At 50.1% G+C, this 20,795-nt stretch overlaps 1 protein-coding gene and 1 long non-coding RNA gene across 28 annotated transcripts in view; one reads left to right on the forward strand and one right to left on the reverse strand.

The window, feature by feature from the left end:
- Nucleotides 1-1,230: 1,230 nt before the first annotated feature.
- On the reverse strand, nt 1,231-2,462 carry LOC136794466 (uncharacterized). The gene is made up of 2 exons (XR_010841257.1): nt 1,809-2,462; nt 1,231-1,673 (listed from the first exon to the last, which is right to left on the reverse strand). It is a non-coding gene; the product is annotated as an uncharacterized lncRNA (long non-coding RNA).
- Nucleotides 2,463-2,526: 64 nt separating this feature from the next.
- STX3 (syntaxin 3) overlaps nt 2,527-20,795 on the forward strand; it is a 96,513-nt gene continuing 78,244 nt past the window's right edge. For 12 of the 27 annotated variants that reach the window (XM_067037311.1, XM_067037313.1, XM_067037322.1 and 9 more), the window contains exons 1-2: nt 2,527-2,832; nt 20,235-20,318. In XM_067037311.1, coding sequence (XP_066893412.1) covers nt 2,803-2,832; nt 20,235-20,318 — 114 coding nt within the window. In that variant the 5' untranslated portion in view covers nt 2,527-2,802. Of the gene's footprint in view, nt 2,833-8,364; nt 8,522-8,574; nt 8,752-20,234; nt 20,319-20,795 lie in introns of those variants that run through there. The other 15 variants (XM_067037319.1, XM_067037330.1, XM_067037331.1 and 12 more) reach the window with 9 other exon arrangements.

Consider the following 20,795-nt stretch of genomic DNA (forward strand, 5'->3'; position numbering starts at 1 on the left):
TGAGTGCACACTGTACTGTCATAGGGAAGGGGGTTACCAATGAAGACCTGTCAATAAAGTACTCAAGATTGATATACCGAAATAAAATATAAAATAGGAGTTTATAAAAACAGGTTTGACAGTAGCAGAGAGGACCCTTGATAAGAACTTTTAGGATCCATTCTGTTAGCAACTCCAAATATACAATACAGTATTATTAACTGCAGTCACCATGCTCTACATTACATCCCCGGGACTTACTTTTTTTATAATTTGAAGTTGTACCTTTTGACTCCCTTCACCCACTTTGCTCCCCGCCCCCCATCTCTGGCAATCATCTGTTCTCTGCATCTATGAGTTTGAGGAAACCAAATTCTGATTACCTAGTAAATGTATTTTCTAAGGGATATGGAATCATTCAAAACAAGATATCCACAAATGAAAATAAAGGATGTATGATGCTCTTGATCTTGAAAAGTTCGAGAATCACTAGTTTTGATCAGCCTCCTTACCTCACAGATGAGAAAATAGATTGTGCGATGTCAAGTGACAGCTGTTTTGTGGCAGAAACTGTGTCTAGAACTCAGTCCTCCTGGCTATGTGTCAGCAACCGCTCTGTGGCTCCATAGCTACTGTCCCTTCATGGAAAGCCCGTCTTGTGAAGGACAGATTAAATTTCTTAAATGTTTGGACAAAGGCAAAGAGCAAGAAACAGTGGTGGAAGTTATAGGAAGGGAAATTTTTGTTTCATATAACAAAACACTTTTAAACAACAGTTGGAACTGTTCAACCAGAGAAGATGCTTGAGAGTGTTTGAAAAAACTGAAAAAATTAAAATGCATTCAGGCAGAGGCTGAATGGCCATCCTTGATCATTACCTGTGGTCCTTTTCAGACGTCTAATGTAAAGAGTTGTTCACATATCTGTCTCCTCAGAAGACTCTTTTCCTGAAGCGCGGAAGCTTAGCTATCCCCATTAACAAAAAGTTGTTAAGGAAAGGAGGTGGAATGCGATTTCTGATTAGCTTACCGTTTCCATTTCTGACCACCGGGGGGCGCAGAAGCCTTCCCTTTACCAAAGACTGGAAATTAATTCACCTAGCGAACGCCTTGGGTAGAAGGAAGTGTGCCGGCCTAGAGCGAGGATTACAGACCATATCTTCATGGGAGGGGATGAAATCAGCATGGAGCAAGCGCTAAGATTGCAGAACAGGGCAAAGTTCTGTTAGAATTACGAAAATATTGACAGCCCTTTAAAGAATATATTTACTTATTTATTTAATTTTGGCTGTGTTGGGTCTCCGTTGTTGCACGCGGGCTTTTCTCTAGTTGCGGTGAGAGGGGGCTACTCTTCGTCGTGGTGCACGGGCTTCTCATTGCGGTGGCTGCTCCCCTTGTTGCGGGCTTAAGTAGTTGTAGCTCTAGAGGGCTCTAGAGCGCAGGCTCAGTAGTTGTGGCGCACGGGCTTAGCTGCTCCGTGGCATGTGGGGGATCTTCTCGGACCAGGGCTCAAACCCGTGTCCCCTGCACTGGCGGGTGGATTCTTAACCACTGCACCACCAGGGAAGTCCTACAGCCCTTTAATCTGGATGCATAGCTCATAGCTCGGATTCTGTCCCTGATTTGAGGATTGAATCTTAGGCCTGTCAGTCCTATTTATTGAGTGTTCCACTCCATATCTGTTGGATATGTCGTCTGTTCCCAAGAAGGAAGATAAACAGGGAAGAGGGGAGAGAGGGTGGAGGTGTGGGGCCGGGGAGGGGAGACAGACGGAGGGGCCGTGCGAAGAAACCGCCCACTTTTCAGAAAGTGGGATCAGGTAGTACTCACCTAGGGGATCAGGTAGGAAAGCTTAAGCTTTCCGATACACACATCCTTCCCTTACAGCTCTGCTCCACAGGTGACGAATCAGTCAGTCATTCCTCCTCTGTCAACAAGGCCCCGCAGCAAACTGGGAAGTGGGTAATATCTCTGATTTATAGATACAGAAATGGAGTCCCCTAGAGAAACAATAACTTTCCAAAGGTATACACTGTTAGTGGCAGGTGTTCTGACTTCATCATTGAACTACTTGCATTTCTCTTAAGGATCCCCAGTGCCAACATCATAAAGTCCAAGTTCTTCGTCCCAGCCTTCCCCACCCCGCCTCACCTCCAGTTATTTCCACGAGGAACACACTCTTTCAGGCCCAGCACGCAGTCCCCCGGACCGTGCGCACTCCTTTACTTGGAATGCCCTTCCTCCAGGCAGAATGAATTGCTCTCTCTCTCCCACCTGTTACAGCACAAATCACGTTGTCTTAGAGTTAGTTCCTCGTTTACGGGATGTTGGCGCCGCCTAGCAATGAATCAGTCTGTTGAGGGCTGGATCCTAGCACAGAGCCCGGCACAGGTAGTGAATGGCTGTTGAATGGAAAGGCTGGAATTGAGGTCAGACAGACGCACTCGCGGCGGGATCTCCCAGTGCTGGTGTATCGGGGGACCTGGAGCTAGAGGAGGTGGAGTGAGAGGCGCGGAGGGTGGCCGGGCGGCGGCGGGCCACTGGCCCTTTAAGGAGGAGCGCGGGGCGCGGCCCAGGTAAGGGGCGGGTCCGCGGGGCGGATCAGCGCTGCGCTCCGGCGCCGGCCAGGGAACCGGATTTGGAGTGCGCTGCGCCGGCGGGGCCGGAGAGGGCGGCGCGGCGGAGCCTCCAGTGGCCTCGGACGCTCCTTCTCGCCCGCGGCCGCCGCCCGCCTCCTGCTCCTTCGTCCTGGCCGGGCCCGGCCGCCACTTACGACCGCTCACCTGGGTCGCGCTCACCTGCCTCCGGGCGCCTGGGCACCAGGATGAAGGACCGGCTGGAGCAGCTGAAGGCCGTGAGTCCCGCCACACCCGGGAACCGGGCGGGCCGGGGGCTGCGGGGCTGGAGCTGCGCGGGAGAGGGGCTTCCCTCGCTCCCCCAAATCGAGTTTGGGCGGGGAGAGTGCGGGGCGGGCGCAAGGCCTGTCCTCCCCAAGCCCCAGACGCACCCACCCCTCCTCTCTGGGGTCATGTGCCGGGTGATTCATCGCTAGGCTGCAATTTCCCTGGATGCCTCTAGTCTCCTCCCCGCCCCCCAAGCTGGACAGCATCAGTCTAGAGATGGGATCTGCGGGAGGTGGTGGGTGCCTGGGTCCAGCGGGGCTCTCTGTGAGGTCAGGGGTCACTCACCACCTGCCCAGTGCTGCCTGGCACTGTGCCCAGGACCCGCCTCCTCCCACGCTCCTCCTGGTTTCTCTCCTGGGGGACGCTGAGACGACTGCCCTCGCCCCCGGAGAGCAGCTCTAGTGGGTGACCTCCAGAGCTGTGAGCTGGTCACGTGCCTGGATGGGGGCCAGCGCCTCACCACCCAGCTGTCTGTAATTATTAATTGCTCCCTCCCACTCCCACCCCCATCCTTGGGACAGCTGTGGTCAGGGCCAAGGATCTGAAGGTAGATCGTTTCTGGCTCTGCTGCACAAAAGCTGTAAAACCTTAGGCTCCGTACTCTTTTGAGCCTGTTTCCTTATCTGTCAAAGGGAGATTGATATGCCTTAGAGATTTGTTGTGAGATCAAATGATATAATGGGGCTTAGTATAGAGAAGTGTTAAAGCACGGGTTAAGTCCACCATTCATCGATTCATTGAACAAATAATTATTGAGTGTATTCTATGGGGCAGGCCCAGTGCTAAGCCCCGGGGATTGGGCGACTCAGGCTCTGTCTTAACGGAATTTAAAATGTAGCCCGTGATACAAGGTAGTGCATCTACTTGGGAGCTTGTCAGAAGCGCAGAAGCTTAGGCCTCCGTCTGGACCTATGGAATCAGAATCTGATTATTCATAAATCTCCCCGGGTGATTAAGCACATTGAAGGTTGGGGAACGGGGGACTGGATAGAACTGGGTTTGCCTCCTGGCTCCACTGCTTACCAGCCGTCCCTTACTTAACCTTGGAGCCAAAGTTTTGTCATCTGTCAAATGGGTAGTTGTGAGGACTGAACCCAAGAGAGTGTGCACAGCCCTTTGCACGGTGCCTGGCACATACCGGGCTAAGCAACGGCAAATCTTACGCTCGTCACTGCTAAAGCTCTTTGGAAAAATAAAGCCTTGTACAAGTGTGAGGGACTTCTGGGCTGCTGTCACAGTTATTTTTCTTTCTCCTCCGTTGTCTTGGCTGAGACCTTCTTGACCCTCTCACCTGCTCTAGGTAGTAGGGCTGTGGAGGAGGCGGGGGTGATTGGGAAGCGACGGAGGCCAAGGCGCAGCCACCAATGGTGGGAGTGAGCCTCCTACTTGCTTTTTGTCATCTGAGCCTCGTAACATCCCGTTTGCTGTCAGGAAAGAATTGATTGCCTCTGTTTTCAAAGGTGAGGAAACTAGAGCTCAGACTGGGAAGGAGGGACGCCCCAGGTCACAGAGCTGGTGAGGGCTCAGCCGGGGGAGGAACCCAGGCTGCTGACCCCTCTTGCCCTGGAGCACGCTGACTGGGGCGGCGGAAAGGGAAGAAGAGCGTGGTTTTGAAGATCTTCCTGGAGCGCGCAGCCGGCAGTCGCGAAACAATGCGGAACCGGACAGCAGGCGGAGGTGGCGCCCTTCCTCGCGTTAGGAAGTCCATTCCATGTCCGGCTTGCGGGGTCTTAGTTCCCCGGCCAGGGATGGAACCCGTGCTCTCTCGGCAGTGAGAGTGTGGAGTCCTAACCACTGGACCGCCAGGGAAGTCCCTCCCACGGCCCTTTCAACGGCCATTGCCAACAGACAGCACAGAGCCTTAACTGAGCTTTGAGTTCCAAGTATAAATTCACTTTGCCGGGGAACCCAAGCAAGTCCCTTTGCCTCTCCGAGCCTCACTGTTACCTTCTGTAAAATGGAGCTAATGCTGTGTTTCTCCCTTTCCCTCTTGGGGATGTGGTGGAAGTGGGATCGTAGACGGCACTGTTATGATGGCAGTGCTGTTCTGACATCGCAGGTGCTGTTCCAGCCTTGTGGAGCAGGGAGATGGGTGGTAACACTGTGCAAGAGGCCCCGGCTGTGGGTTCAAAGGATTCCAATTGTGGCTTTGCCCTTTAAGAGCTGTGTTCCTTGGTGTCACTTTACCTCTCTGCTCTTCCAGCGCTCCTTTGGAAAGCAAGGAGTTTGGTTGATTTCAGAAGCCCTTTCCAGCAATATTGACGTTTTTCTTGAAGACTGCTTGTTGTTAAGGTTTAGATGGCTTTTGGCTTCTGACCCAGCTCCCCTAACCAGCCCCTCCTTCCCCTGGGAGAGAGACACCCCCGCCCCCCCCCCCCCCCGCAAAAAGATAACCATCTTGTCTCTCTGATTCCTTTTATCAACGTTTGCTAACCTGCATGAAACCAATTTTACCCTGAGCTGCTGGTGCAGTCTCTGTCTGTGGGGCTCTTTCTAAACTCTGTGGGAGGCAAGGCGTTAACTGCCTTCAGATAGCTGGAGAGCTGTCACGTGCAGGGGATTAGCTCTGCTCCGTGTAGATAGGAGGAGAAGACCTGAAGAAGCGAGGCTGACGGGGCAGATGTGAGGGCTCTGTAGAAAGCGTTTTTTGGTAGTCAGAGCTGCCCGAGGCTGGGCTGGGCTGGCAGGACATGGGAGGGAGGCAAGCAGCTTGTTGGGATGTTGGATGTTGTAGGAATCTGAGTGTTCTTGGAGGGAGGGGAAGCACATGAGGAGATTCAAGGCCTCCATCAACTCTGAGGATGTGTGTTTCTAGAAAGGTTTTGTTGTGAGCCTGTCCCAAGCACTGGGAGGCTCTGAAGTCCATAGGACTGAGGTCTCAGAGTTGCTCCTGTCAAGTGGATCATCGTACCCTCCCTATAGGGTCACTGAGGGTGAAACGAGATAATCTGTGATAATCACCCACCACAGTAAATTCGAGTTCCCCAAACTTGACCGGCTGGGAAAACATCCACACTGAAGGGCACACCTTCCAGAGGCTACAGTCACAAGCCCTGACTCATCTTATCTCTTGCATGGCTCCTCCCGGCTGGCCATCCCAGCAGCCTGCCCTTTCAGGGACGTCAGACAGGCTTGCCAGGAATGTGCGGTGCCTACACCCAGCCTGTCTCACAAGGCGGTTCCTCCTGATTTCTCTCCAGCTGAACTTTGGATCTGCTGAGCCCAGACAATTCCCATCCAGGAACCTCTTGCCTGGCCCTCTTTTCATTCAGCAAATGTTTACAGGGGGACTTCCCTGGTGGCGGCAGTGGTTAAGAATCCGCCCGCCAGTGCAGGGGACACGGGTTTGAGCCCTGGTCCGGGAAGATCCCACATGCTGCGGAGCAACTAAGCCCCTGCGCCACAACTGCTGAGCCTGCACCCTAGAGCCCGGGAGCCACAACTACTGAGCCTGCGTGCCACAACTACTGAAGCCCGCGCACCTGGAGCCTGTGCTCCGCAACAAGGGAAGCCACCGCACTGAGAAGCCCGTGCACCGCAACAAGGAGTGACCCCCCCCCCCGCTCGCTACGACTGGAGAAAGCCGGTGCGCAGCAATGAAGACCCAATGCAGCCAAAAAAAACCCCACAAAACCCCAAAACAAAGAAACCGAGCGCCTACTCTGTCCTAAGCCCTCTGATAGGTGCTGGGGACGGGGATGGTAATAATGCTGATGAATGCATACTCTCGGGCCTTAGGGAGGTCACAGTCAGCTAGGGAGACACACAAGAAACAGACACAGTGTCCCACCCTTGGGACAGAAGCAACCGCAGGAAGACCCTATTGGCCAGCCCCTGGGGACAGGGCGTTAGGGCCGGGGACTCTTCCCAGAAGAAGTGACGCCCCTGCTCAAGTCCGTGTTAAGGCTGAAATCTAATTCCTTCCGAGGCACGGGGGATCTCCTAAGAAGCTAGGCAAGGATCCTGGCTTCTCTCACCCATTCTCCCGTTGGCGAGTGCTTCACACAGACAGCGCGATCGATCGATCGACCGATCGGTGCTCTTTGACCTCTGCGTGCCTAGCATCCTGCTGGGCATCCGATTAGGCGGAGTTATTTATCTTGGCCACGCCCCATGGCTTGTGGGGTCTTAGCTCCCCGACCAGGGATCGAAGCCGGGCCACGGCAGTGAAAGCACCGAGTCCTAACCACTGGACCGCCAGGGAATTCTAGGCAGAGTTCTTATACAAAGTCCTCGTCTGAAAGAATACATGGTCATATAGGGAAAACAAAGGGGTATATTCCATGAAACGAGAACCCCCAACGTCAAAGGTAGATGATGCTCATAGAGAAGCAGAGATGTATGGAACGGAGGGCAAGGACTTTGGATCCCTGTGGAGAGTGATCTGTACAGACCTGGAAACATCTTGGGGTTTACTGGTTCCTCCACAGCCAGCGCCAATAAGGACACGCTAATGAAATCAACCACCTGAGGCCCTAAAGACCAGACTGACTTTTTCACTCTGTCTGTTCTGTCTTGTGTCTTGCTGCATCTTAAATGGCTTGTCCTTGGCCTCCTTCCCCACTTGAAGTTGCCCCATTTGAGTTCCTCAGGAGCACGGTTATAGTATAGCCATCAGAAACATGGAGCTGTACGTCCCCTTTAGAGCTTAATTGCTTCCAAGACTATTTTTTTTTTTTTTTTTTTTTTTTTTTTTTGTGGTACGGCCTCTCCCGTTGCGGAGCACAGGCTCCGGACGCACAGGCTCAGCGGCCATGGCTCACGGGCCCAGCCGCTCCGCGGCATGTGGGATCTTCCCGGACCGGGGCACAAACCCGTGTCCCCTGCATCGTCAGGCGGATTCTCAGCCACTGCGCCACCAGGGAAGCCCTTCCAAGACTATTTAATGAGCCCCTACTAGGTGCCAGGTGCTTTGGATCACGGCCAGGTTGTAACACCCTGCCTGGAAACTCTCTCCATTGAGATTCCACCCTTTGGGGATAAGATTGCTAACTGGTCGGTGGCTCCTTCCTCACCTCCTCCTCCCTGGCAGGATTCATCCCCTGGGAGAGCTGTTCTGCCAGGAGCAGGGCTAGGATGTAATCCCTAGGGATTGAGTAGGGATTACAGACCCATCAGCCAGAGGGAGAAAATGCTTGGCTGAGAGCAGGGGATTAGTGTTATTTTTATTCCTGGGAGGGGGGCAGGGAGGCCAGGGGCTGGCTAGAGCCCTGGGAGAAACGATCGTTCAGGTTGTTTTCTCTCCCTTCAGGGCTCCTTTCCCCTTTTGTCAAAATTCCTGCCCATCTTCCCAAACTCACTTTACAGGTAACGCGCAGCCTAGAACATGCCCCCTCCGTGCCGGCAGCCCTCGTGGGCTGCATGTTGCTTTGCAGTGAATTATTGATACTTCTGTTAAGTCAGCGGGGTTTTTTCTTACCATGCAGTGGGCTTGAAACCACCTTCCATCTGTTTTTTATGGGTTGGACTCTTTTGCCTCCTAGGTCCCGTTGTCTTTAAGATCGATGGCTCTATTACTTGTTGGTGTCACCGTATCAACTGCAGTAACAATGATCGTTTATTGCGCTGCTACTTACTGTCGGAAAGGACTTGGGCTCGGTGCCTTGCACACCTTGTCTCTACTCCTCTGAACCCCACAAGGCAAGATGGTGTTATATATTATTGCCATTTTACAACTAAGGGAATTGAGGCTCAGACTGGATTGAGGTTCCCCAGCTGGGAAGTGGTGAGATCAAGAATTGAACAAGTCTGTCCTGCTTATTTATATCACACGACACTGTATATAATCATCTCCCCAGCTACACTGTATGCCCTTGATGCGATGGCTGATGGAACGTTCTTCTGGGGTCCCAGGACCAGCACCCTGCAAGGTAGTTCCCTAGTAAACACTTGTCCATTGACTGACCAACAGCAGCTTGGCCCTTACATGCCCCCGATTCATCACTAGGACTGACTTTTCCCACTCCGTCCCCTCTGGGTTGGTGAAACTTTACCTGCTTGAAGTGCAGCGTTTACTCAGGGAACCCATGAATTTGCTAACGAAGCCAGAGGTCACTGTTCTGTCCTCCGGGATGAGGTTGGGTGAGTTCCGAGGCTCTAGCTGCACCCCAGCCCAACACCTCAAGGAGGGCGGCCCCTTTTCAGAAAGACCGTGAAGGAGAAGATGTGGATACCACGGTGAAAATCTAGCAACCTCGTTCTTCCCCTGGAAAAATCTCATATGTCCCTCAAGGCTCAGTTCCAATGCCATCGCTGCAAGGAAGCTTCCAGATCTGGCATTCACCAGGCCTTCCCTGGGCTTCCACAAATCTTTATTTTTGTCGATATGTAAAAGCAGCCACGTAATGTTATGTTAAATCCTCCTCTCTGAGAGCCCAGACCACACACGCCTCATTCCCCCTGTGTTTTCACTTCCCAGCCCACAGCTCAGAAAGCTGTAAACCTTGCTGTCCAGTGGATGAACGGGGATATTCTACAAATGAACTTGCTGGGAGATTCTGTAGTCCCGAGGGGCCTTACCTCCAGCCTTTTGTATTAGGCCCCTTGGTAGCTTCCTCCCCTCATCACTGTCTCCCCTGTTAGGTCAGCCTGTTTTCTGGCATTGGGCCATGTCCATGGCAACATTCTCCTGTCTCCATCTGGAGACGTGAGTAAGATTCAGCCCCCACCCAAAGAGATTAGTGGAGCATGTACTATCTGGGTATGTTTAGCTGCCTGGGTCGGGGCAACGCGGTACAGCAGCAAGATTGCTTTTTTTAGAAATAAACTTTTTATTCTAGACTAATTTTAGATTTACAGAAAGGTTACAAGGATAGTACAGAGAGTTCCTGTCTACTGGGTTTCCTCCATTGTTAATATCTCAAGTTATGATGGTACATTTGTCAAAACTGAGAGACTGACCTTGGTACATTGCTATTCACTACACTCTAGACTTTATTTAGATTCCACTTGTTTTCCCGTGGATGTCCCTTTTTCTGATCTAGGATCCCACCCAAGATAATGCATTTCATTGAGCTGTCATGTTTCTTCAGCGTCCTCTGAGCTGTGACAGTTTCTCAGTCTTTGCTTGTTTTTCACGACCTCTTTGGTACAGCATCTGTGTTTTAGTGCTTTGGATGTTTGCGGGGGGGTGGGGGGGCGGGCTGCAGGCTACAGCTGGGGGTGGGGTTTGCTGTGAAGAGGCATCACTCCAGGGTGGTGGAGAACAAGGGTTCCGCAGCAAACTGCCTGGGCTCTCCTCCTGGCTCTGGCACTCACTGTCTGCATGGTCTTGGGGAGGTTGCTTGCATCTTTTTTTTTTTTTTTTTTTAAATGATTGTTGTTGTTTTTATTTTTATTTTTATTTTGCGGTACGCGGGCCTCTCACTGTTGTGGCCTCTCCCGTCACGGAGCACAGGCTCCAGACGCGCAGGCTCAGCGGCCATGGCTCACAGGCCCAGCCACTCCGCGGCATGTGGGATCTTCCCGGACCGGGGCACGAACCCGTGTCCCCTGCATCGGCAGGCGGACTCGCAACCACTGCGCCACCAGGGAAGCCCTGCTTGCATCTTTATGCTTTAGTTTTCTCAGCTGCAAGGTGGGGAGGGTCCCCAGAAGATCCTTGTAGAGATTAAACGCCTTGGTAAATAAATATGAGGCGCGTATCTTAGAGTCCTCATCCCGGGGTGCTGCTCAGTACCTGTTAGGTATTATAACCATTCGTGAAGCACTCTGGGAGGACAGTGAGGGCGAGGGGCTTGTGGGGCAGAGGCTGAAAGGGAGTTGAGGAGGCTGAGGATGGACCAGAGAAGACACTGTGAGCTCCGTCCTCCTTTCTGTATCCTTGGCAACTGGATACTGTGGGGTGCTGAGGGGACAGTGGGGAGTGGGAGGAGGGGGAGGAAGTCAGGAAAAGGTGGAGAAGGCTATGGTGGGGGGGTGGGGAAGAAGAAGAGGGTAATCTTTGAATCTCCTTGAATGTGCCTGGGGTGAGAGGGAAAGCAGGAAAAGGTGTGGTCTTCTCACCCCAAATGGACTTCCTGTAGGTATCCTTTGCGTAAATCCATGCATGCAACCTTCAAACTTTCCCCGAGAAGTCACCTCTGCATCCATTTTCTAACACCTCCCCCTTCCCTGGGCTCCGCCCTGAATTCAGGAGACGTCGGGTGCCCCATCTTCTCCTGGGTGTACAATTCCTTGTGCTAAGTGCCGTCATCACTTACCACGTGGCATTGCAATGACCTGTGTGCCTGTCTGCCCCCCACTGGAGACCATGAGGTCCCAGAGGGCAGGGGGTGCTGAGTTTGGTCTGTGCTTCTCCAGCGTGCTGTACTATTGCTTGGGAAATGATAGATGTTCAATAAGTACTGTTGGCTGAGTAAATGGACAGATGGATCTGTTATTGTGGATGGGACCTTGTAGCGAGTGAGAAGGAGAGTGTAGTAGGCGAGGGTGGTTATGAGACCCCAAGAGCCTTCTTTCAAATAATCCGCTGTGAACTCTGGGTTGGAGCAAGCAGGCTTCCAGCCCTGGCTTTGTTCCTTACCAGCCGTGTGATTCCGGATGAATTAACCTCCCTAACCACGGACTACTCATCAGTATAGGTAACATCTGCCCACAGGGCATTTTTGTTTTGTTTTTCCTCCTTCCTCTCTTTAGATGAACGTCCATCCCTTTTCACTGCTCCTTCTCTAGACCTAGGTCCTGAGAAACAAAAGCAGAGGAATTAACATGGCACGTGAGGATGAAACTTTGATGATTTTTGTATCCAACAGATGGAATGCAAGATCTTTTCAAGCACACGTAGAAGATTAAAAACTACCATGTATTAAGACATAAATAAAATGTCAGTTCCACAAAATGTTAAGCCCTGTAGGCCATGCTCCCTGATGTTGACATAATAAAATTAGAAATTAACAAAACAATCATAGTCCTCTCCAGGTTTACCCACTTTGGAAATTTAAAACCACCTTTTAAAATAACACTTGGGGGCTTCCCTGGTGGCGCAGTGGTTGAGAATCCGCCTGCCGATGCAGGGGACACGGGTTCGTGCCCCGGTCCGGGAAGATCCCACGTGCCGCGGAGCGGCTGGGCCCGTGAGCCATGGCCGCTGAGCCTGCGCGTCCGGAGCCTGTGCTCCGCAACGGGAGGGGCCACGACAGTGAGAGGCCCGCGTACCGCAAAAAAAAAAAATAAATAAATAAAATAAAATAACACTTGGGTTCCAAAGAAACCAAGATGGAAATGACAGACTATTTAGAAATGAATGATGATGAGAGTAGTAAAGGTCAAAATTTGTGAGAATGTCACAGAAGCAAAATTCAGGGGGAGGTTTATTTCTTTAAATCCATATAGTAGAGAAATGACTTCATTCAAAGAAATGAGCTACAATTTAGCTCATTCTACGGGTCCTGCTGCCACCTTCTGAGAATTGGCGTTAGAGTTGCATCTTTTGCAGAAACACTTTTTAGAGAAAACTGTCTGCATGGCATGGTCTTGGGAGTTTAATATGTACCCAGCATTGCTCTAAACACTTCACATGCATTCACTAATTTAATCCTCACAACAGATCTATGAGCAGATTATTCATGCTACAAACGAGGAAACCGAGTCTCAGAGAGGTTAATTCACCTGTTTAAGGTCACACAGCTACTTACGTGGCAGAGCTGGGTTTTCAACTCAGGCAGTCAGATATATCTCCACATACCTGCACATTCATGGGATTATATGCACTGCTATCTTTTTCATTCATGCATATAGATTCGATCAGTTTAGTTGTACTGACATTGCAGCATCTCTTGAAATAAGTGAGGGCGTGTTTCTGATCCAGCATGGGAAGGGCATCTTCAAATAGAGTGTAGAGGGTAAGAACTGGGGCTCTTGGCACCCACAGACCTCTGCCACTTATTAGCTGAGTCACCTGGGACAAGTTATTTAATCTAATTAAGTAGTTGTCTCAGCTGCCAATGGAGAAAGTCCTATTTGTCCCTCATAAGGTTGCCGTGAGAATTAAATAATATGTGTGAAACCACAAGAGTGCCTGCAACAAAATACGCATATTATCTGGTGGTGTCATTGTTATGGCGGAAGGCATGGACGGGGCCATCAGGGACTTTGCCTCTTGTTCAGCTGTTCAGCGACTCACTGGCCTTGGGTTTATTCCTCGGTGTCTTCATTTCCAAATGGGGCCAACTCTTGCCTCAAACTGTTCAGCCAGAACAACATCTTGAAAGTAAAAGTGCGGGGCTCACCCAGGGTACCGTTATCGCTTGATTTCCTCTATTGCAGGTGTTAGGGAGGAGGCAGTCAGTGGAAAGGGGAAGCGTTCCCCCTGGGAGGGTTTTGCTGGAAGAGACCACAGTGTAGGAGGGAGAAGGGGCATAGGAGAATGTCCGTCTGACTCCCAAATGGGGAACAGAGAACACTGAGTGCCTGTTCAGAGCTGACACTTACTCAGAATTTCTGGCTCTTTTAATTAGAGAAGAGAGACTGGAAAAACCAGATGTTGGGCCGAGGGTGCACGGGCATGAGTGTGGGTTTGGAATCCTTGGACGTGGTGGTATTTGTCTCTGGGAATGCACAGTCCCTCATCCTGGAAGGAGGTTGGTGGGCGAAGTAGGCTGCAGGGACAAGAAAAATCACGCGTCCTTGTCTCTTTGAATAGGATTTATTGGGTGAAGATCTGGGTTGATAAAGAAGAGTTTATAGCCCCAAGCAAAGAGCTATTTACATGTTCGGAGGAGGAGGTGTGGGAATCTGTGCTCACCTGTTCCCACCGGCCACAATCCTTTAATACACCCCACAGGGGGAAATCAGGACCAGATGCTCCTTCCTAGTCCAGACTGCTGGTCCCATCCTTTCTGTTCTTATTTCCTTCGCCCCAAAACTTTCTCAAGGGCTCCTGGGTCTCCCCTCTTGTCCGGGGACCCTCTCATCTTTCTGGGGTCTGACACCTGAGGCAGGGAGGGCATCAGAGAGCCAGTAAACGGTGACCTCTTCATTTGGGATGGTGTTTTGTTTTTTGGTCTCTTTCTTTATTCCTTCTATCTCGCCGCTCTGATTTGTAATGATCCTTAAGGAATTGCTGATGATTTAGACGTACGTTGCAGCCGTGTTTTAACTTGTAAAGGAGAGAGGGGACCCCCTCTTCTTTCCCTTTTCTTTAGAAGGCATCCATTCATTTACTTTGGTAGTTTTCCAGCTAGCTAAACTTGCTTCTTTCTTTCTCCCTTCCTATTTCCGCCCCCCCTTCTTTCCTTTTTCTCTCTTGGTAAGAGGCCTCGTTCTGAAAATGAAATCTTATATTCAACCTCAGTGTAAATGCAGATTGAAGAGGGGGTGCAGGCCAACCTGCTCGACTCCCCCCGCTGGTTTCTTCTTTTTTTTAATATACATTTATTTGTTTACTCTTGGCTGCATTGGGTCCTCTTTGCTGTGCGCGGGCTTTCGCTTGTTGCCGCTAGCAGGAGCTACTCTTCATCGCGGTGCACGGGCTTCTCATTGCGGTGGCTTCTGTTGTTGCAGAGCACGGGCTCTGGGTGCACGGGCTTCAGTAGTTGCGGCACGTGGGCTCCAGTAGTTGTGGCTCATGGGCTCTACAGCGCAGGCTGCGTAGTTGTGGCGCACAGCTTAGTTGCTCCGCGGCATGTGGGATCTTCCCGGACCAGGGCTCGAACCCGTGTCCCCTCCATTGGCAGGCAGATTCTTAACCACTGTGCCACCAGGCAAGTCCCCCCCGCCCCCGCCCGGCGTGGTTTCTGAGGCACCCCGGAGGTCTCCTGGGGCTCCACAAAGCCTCATTGGAAAGCTAAGCTCCTTACTTGGTGAGAAAACCCAGGCTTAGTGGAGACAAGTGCTGTCCCCAGGGCCCCCAGCGCCTTTCTCTCAGCCCTGCTTTCTGCAGGGCTGGGCTGCTGTGAGTGCGCTGCAGTGGAATTAACAAGGGCTCAGGACCAACAACCGAAGCGTAGGCCCCGACTCTGCACATCAGTAGCTGGGAGGCCATGAATAAATGAGAACTTCTCTGCCCTGCAGTTTCGCAGTGACAGAATTTGGGAGGGGTTCATTGACACAGCGTACATGAAGCAGCCAGAGTGTGGCGGCCACCCAGCACCTCCTGGGGGCTCTGCAGGTGGCAACTATTTTTATTAAAGGAGCTGATGAAGAGGGACCCACAGTCGAACAGACGAAGGATGACAGAGAAGGCAGTTGAGAGAAAGGCAGTGAGGTTGAGTGAGAGGAATTGCAGGTTGAGTTGAGTTCTGGGCCGCCGAACTCTTTCCACTGTGTCCAGAGAGGGAGTCATAGCCCTGGCTGTCCTAACGGAGTTTTGGGGTGCATGTGAGGGGTGGGGGGCGGGGGATGGAGCCCAGATTCGAGCTCAGTGCTGCCTGAGTCACTGGTGGTATCTCCCATCTCTTGGCCGGAGAGGCAGCAGGAGGCTGGGGGAGAGGAAGTGGATGGTGGGGCTTGCGGTTCTCACGTACGTTTTTTACTGCAGCTGATGTTGCAGTTCCTGTGAAGTTCCTATTATCACATGCCTTGATGCTTTGATAAAGATGCCAGAGTTCTCTTCTTGGCTGTACCCAGTCATGTGGGCTGAAGATAGAGCGCATCATGTGCTTTCCTTGCCCTTGGGGTCCCTGAGGCCTCTTGGTCTGTAAGAGCACGGATGCGTCAGAGGGGAAGGACCCTTGCCCTGGGATCTGGTAGATCCCCTTCCAGAGAAGCCTGGTTCCAGCATCCCGCGACTCAGATAACCTGGGATGATGGCCTCTTTCTGGAATTTTCTGATCTGGACTCAACTTTGTTGCTTTCGTTGCCATTGTTATTTTATATTTTGGAGGCAGCACGCTACAGTGGGAAAACCTCTGCACGGGAAGACGGGAATCAAGAAACCTGGGTTCTATTCCTGGCTGCTCCAGTAGCTCATTATTTGGTCTTGGGCCTTGGTTTACCCATCTCTTAAGTGAGAGAATTTGATGATCGAATCTGTAGGGTTGCATTCAGCTCTAAAAGTTCTATATCTTTTTTTTTTTTTTTTTCCTGTTTAAGGGTACTTAGATCCAGATTAAAGCTCTAGAGAAGATGACTTTGGTGGATCTTATGTATGGTTGCTTTATTGAGATGTTATCATGTGCTATTCGTTGTGTAAGGAACTTAAAATTATTATCTTATCTAATTCTCACAAAAGCCCTGGTGGACACTTTTGTTCCTGTTTTGTAGATGAGGAAATTGAAGCTCAGAGATGCTGAGCCCAGTATTTAAGGCTCAGCGATTAGCATGAGGTGGAACCGGTTATAGAAGCCTGGTGGTCCTGATGCTGCAGAATCGACCTTCTTGACTAAGCCTTTGTGTGAGCGCCTTCCGCGGACGGGAACACACACTTCTAGACGTCACGTCTTTACAACTAGGTGATGGGGAAACTGACACTTATTAGGCGCTACTGTGTGCCCTGTGTTGTGCTAGAAGCTTTCCACGTGTGAACTCTTCCAAGCCTCGTAAAAGTCATAGAGTATGGGGTGTTATTACCATTTACAGGTAAACTCAGGTCAGTAAGGGACTTGACAGAGGTCTCACAGCCAGTTATTGGTAATAACAGGTTTTGGACCTCGGTTGTGGGTGACCCAAGACTTCTTTCTTCGCAGTTCACATGTCCTCTCCCGGGAGGTGGCCCAGGCTGCCCTGTTAGAGCCTGTTCAAACCCAACGTGTGGCCGTCTTGGGTGGGGAATCCCTGTACAAATTCCAGGGGTCTCAAAAGTGCATGTTATGATGGAGGGCTAGGGGCCTGTGTCCCATGCTTCAGGAAACAGGTGTTTCCAGCTTCCAAAACCTTCCCTTAGTCCATCCCATGGTGGCAGCCTCATCCCATTTCCATAGCACGTGTACGTATTTGAAGCAAACTGAGTTGACACCCTCATGCGTCTCTGTACACACACATACATGGGATATATCCCCTCAGTGGGGGTCTCTACAAGACCTCCAAAGACAGGAAACTCAACAAATGCTTGTTAACTCACCTTCCTGGAGGGAGGGAGACCAGGTTCCTATTTTCTAGTGAGGCTCTCCGAGATCCTTTTTGGGAGATGGAGCTCTCTGGAGGCTGCTGAGAGGCCCAAGTATTGATGATAGTTGATAAAAGGAGCAATTTTATCTCACACTTTAGAAACTGCTGGGTGGATCCAGGCTGCTGGTCTCCGGTAGGGGTTATTTATTCAACTAGAATTAAGTTTCCATTACAGATATAGCGTATGGTCAAGTGCTCCGTATACATGCGGAATAAGTTAATTAATGACAAGTACAAGTAATTTTATTTTACTTATTTATTTATTTTTGGCCGCTCCCCATGGCTTGTGGGATCTTAGTTCCCCAACCAGGGATCAAACCCAGGCCCTCCGGAGTGAAAGAGCTGAGTCCTAACCACTGGACTGCTAGGGAATTCCCAAGTACAAGTAATTTTAATTACAAGTGACAGAAGCCAGTTCTGGCTAAATGAATAAAAACAGCATTACAAGAATACTGTTGGGCTCATTGAAAGAATACTGGGGAAGATCTGTAGAACTAGCTGTAGGCCAAGGGGTGGCTTAGGGAGGATAGAAACAGGGTAGCCCTGGGAACCAAGCAGGTATCTCTGTTGGGTGCTGCTATAGGTTGACTCGGCTCTGTTCATTTCACAATTCAGAATCCTCAGGGAGCATGGGTGGGGATTGATAACCTTCCCAGAATCATGTGGGGAAGGTCGGGGTTATCTTCACAAAGGGAGGTGTTCTGGGCAGGCACACACTCAGAGTATCTTCTCCAGTGGATACATCAGGCAACCCTGACCCTCCAGGAGTTTGCAATCAGTGGGGAAGGATAGATAAGTGAAGGGATAATTAATAGAGGGCTGGGATTGATGCTGTGGAAGGTTTGCACAAAACGCACTGGGAGCTCAGGGAGGTTTTCAAGTTTGCATGGGGGGTCGGGGAGTGTCAGATCAGACAGACAGAGAAGTTTGCTCGAGATTGAGTTTTAAAGGCTCAATAAAATTTTGCCAGCTGGACAAATGCATTTCAGGAAGAAGTCCTTGTGTGACAGTTCAGCAATGTGAAAGGATGGTGTGTCCAGGAAGTGCTAGGAGTTTCCAAGCGCCTGGTCCAGAGATGCATCGTAGAGGGAGAAACGTGGGCAGGACTGGATCTTAAAGGGCCCCATGTGCTCTGTTAGGCTTTGGGACTTCCAATCCTGGGGGGTGAACTACCATTGAACGACTTTAAGTGGCTAAAGGACGGGATCAGTCCTAAGTTTTAGGAAGGTGATTGTTGGGGGCTGTAGCAGTGCCCTCAGATTCAGTTCCTTTGAATGTGGCTATTAAGCTTGGGTTGCTGATGGTTGCAGACAAGCCAGAGAATGAGATTACAGAGGATCCAGTCAGAAGAGGCTCCCCGGGTGGCTGGAGAGTCCCAGATTTCAGTGGGAATTCCCGGTAACTCCATCTGCTGTAGCACGTCTGGGAGATGGTAGCAGGGCAAGGAAAGAGGCTCATGCTGGCTTTCCTTGCTAGTGGAGTTCCCATGTTGAGAGTGACACGTCTTGGCTTAGGAGGCCATAGGCCACTGAAGGGTGTGGAGAAGCAGGTGTCGAGGGGTTCACCCCCTCCCCACCTCCACTCCCAACAACCAGTTCTTCCTTTCTTAGAGGTGGGCTGTGTGTAATGCAGCAGCCGTCTGGGAGGAGCATCTGGGAAGAATGCAGAAGCCGCTCAGGCCCTTTAGCTGGGTGGGAATGGAAGCACTTCCTTTAGATAGCCATTTTGTGCTTTTGTAGAGGTAGCCGAGTGAGATTATGAAAGCCGGGGTCCCCAGGGGTTGCTGGGGGCTGCCTGGAGAGCTTCCTCTTCCCCATAAACATGAGCTCTGACAGGGAACAGCACACAGTGCTGTTTCCTTCGCAGTAGGTGGTTTCTGAAAACAGGAAAATGTTTGCTTCTACTGTGATGATTTGAAGCTAGTGCTTTGGAGGAATTGGGACTGTTTTAATACAGATCCCCGGTAGGGTAGGTCATGCATCTGAACGTTGTGGAGAAGAGTTTAGGAACATATGGTCCAAATCCAAAGGATGGGCTAGAATCTGCCTCTCTCCAACATTTTAGCTGTGTGACTTTGGCCAAGTTACTTAACCTCTCTGTTTTATGTTCTCCAACTGGAATGAGTTATAGTAACATCACCAATACCATCACCACCACCACCAAAACATAATATTTATTGAGTAGTTACAGCATGCCAGGCACTGTGCCAAAGTGTTTTGTATTTATTAGCTCATTTATTTTGTAAGTGAGCCTATGACGTAAGTGGTGGTCTTTTTTTTTTTTTTTAACATCTTTATTGGAGTATAATTGCTTTACAACGGTGTGTTCGTTTCTGCTTTACAACAAAGTGAATCAGTCATACATATACATATGTTCCCATATCTCTTCCCTCTTGCGTCTCCCTCCGTCCCACCCTCCCTATCCCACCCCTCTAGGTGGTCACAGACCACCTAGCTGATCTCCCTGTGCCATGCGGCTGCTTCCCACTAGCTATCCACCCTACATTTGGTGGTGTATATATGTCCATGCCACTCTCTCACTTCGTCACAGCTTACCCTTCCCCCTTCCCGTATCCTCAAGTCCATGCTCTAGTAGGTCTGTGTTTTATTCCCGTCCTACCCCTAGGCTCTTCATGACATTTTTTTTTCTTAGATTCCATATATATGTGTTAGCATACGGTATTTGTTTTTCTCCTTCTGACTTACTTCACTCTGTATGACAGATTCCAGGTCCATCCACCTCACTACAGATAACTCAGTTTCATTTCTTTTTATGGCTGAGTAATATTCCACTGTATATATGTGCCACATCTTCTTTATCCATTCATCTGTCGATGGACACTTAGGTTGCTTCCATGTCCTGGCTATTGTAAGTAGAGCTGCAAGGAACATTGTGGTACATGACTCTTTCTGAATTATGGTTTTCTCAGGGTATATGCCCAGTAGTGGGATTGCTGGGTCATATGGTAGTTCTATTTGTCGTTTCTTAAGGAACCTCCATGCTGTTCTCCATAGTGGCTGTTCTTATTAGCACTTTACAGATAAGGAAACCTAGGCAAGCGAGTTTAGTAACTTGCTCCCTTCTTCCCCTCCTCCCCCTGTAAAATATCAGTAAGTGTGGAGCTAGGATTTGAACTCAGACAGTGTGAGATCGGAGTTTGATACATTACAGAGCTGTTCTGAGTGTTAAAGGAGATCATGTATGTAAAGTGTTCACTACAGATATAGCTCCTGGTCTTTAGTGAGCATTCAGTGCTGTTCGTTATTTCTGGTGCTTTTGGTCTCACCCTCCTTTTTGTCTCTCACAGAAGCAGCTGCCACAGGATGATGATGCTGATGAGGTCGAGATTGCTATTGACAACACAGCTTTCATGGACGAGTTCTTTTCTGAGGTAGGTGCCCTTCCAGTATCTTTTCTCTGAATGGACATAAGGAAACAGAACTTCCTTAGGAAAGAATAAAAAACCCCAGATCTTTCAAGGGTAGCAGAGGAAAGTCAGTCTTTGGCTGGGGTGGAATGGACACACCAAGAAGTTACAAAGAGAGTTTCTTCAGTACTGGGGAGGATTTTTAATCTTACCAAGAAAGTCAGGAGAAGGTAAATTATATATATTGAAGAGATGCTTTTAAAGTCTTATGCTACATGACAACATTTTAATGATATCCTTTCTTGCCTGAATTATATAGTTTAAATGCAGAACCAACCCTGGGGGCCCAGCCATAAGTGTGTAAAAAAAAAAAATTGCATTTCATTGCATTTTTAGGCCTGTGATTCAGGTAGATCAGAATTGTTGTTTCCAAAAATTCAATCCCTTTGACTTTTCTGGTGATAACTGAGAAACCAAGAAACCACCAGTTTATTTTTTTTT

Source organism: Kogia breviceps, chromosome 7 (genome assembly GCF_026419965.1).
Source record: "Kogia breviceps isolate mKogBre1 chromosome 7, mKogBre1 haplotype 1, whole genome shotgun sequence".
In the NCBI taxonomy this organism is placed as follows: Eukaryota; Metazoa; Chordata; class Mammalia; order Artiodactyla; family Physeteridae; genus Kogia; species Kogia breviceps.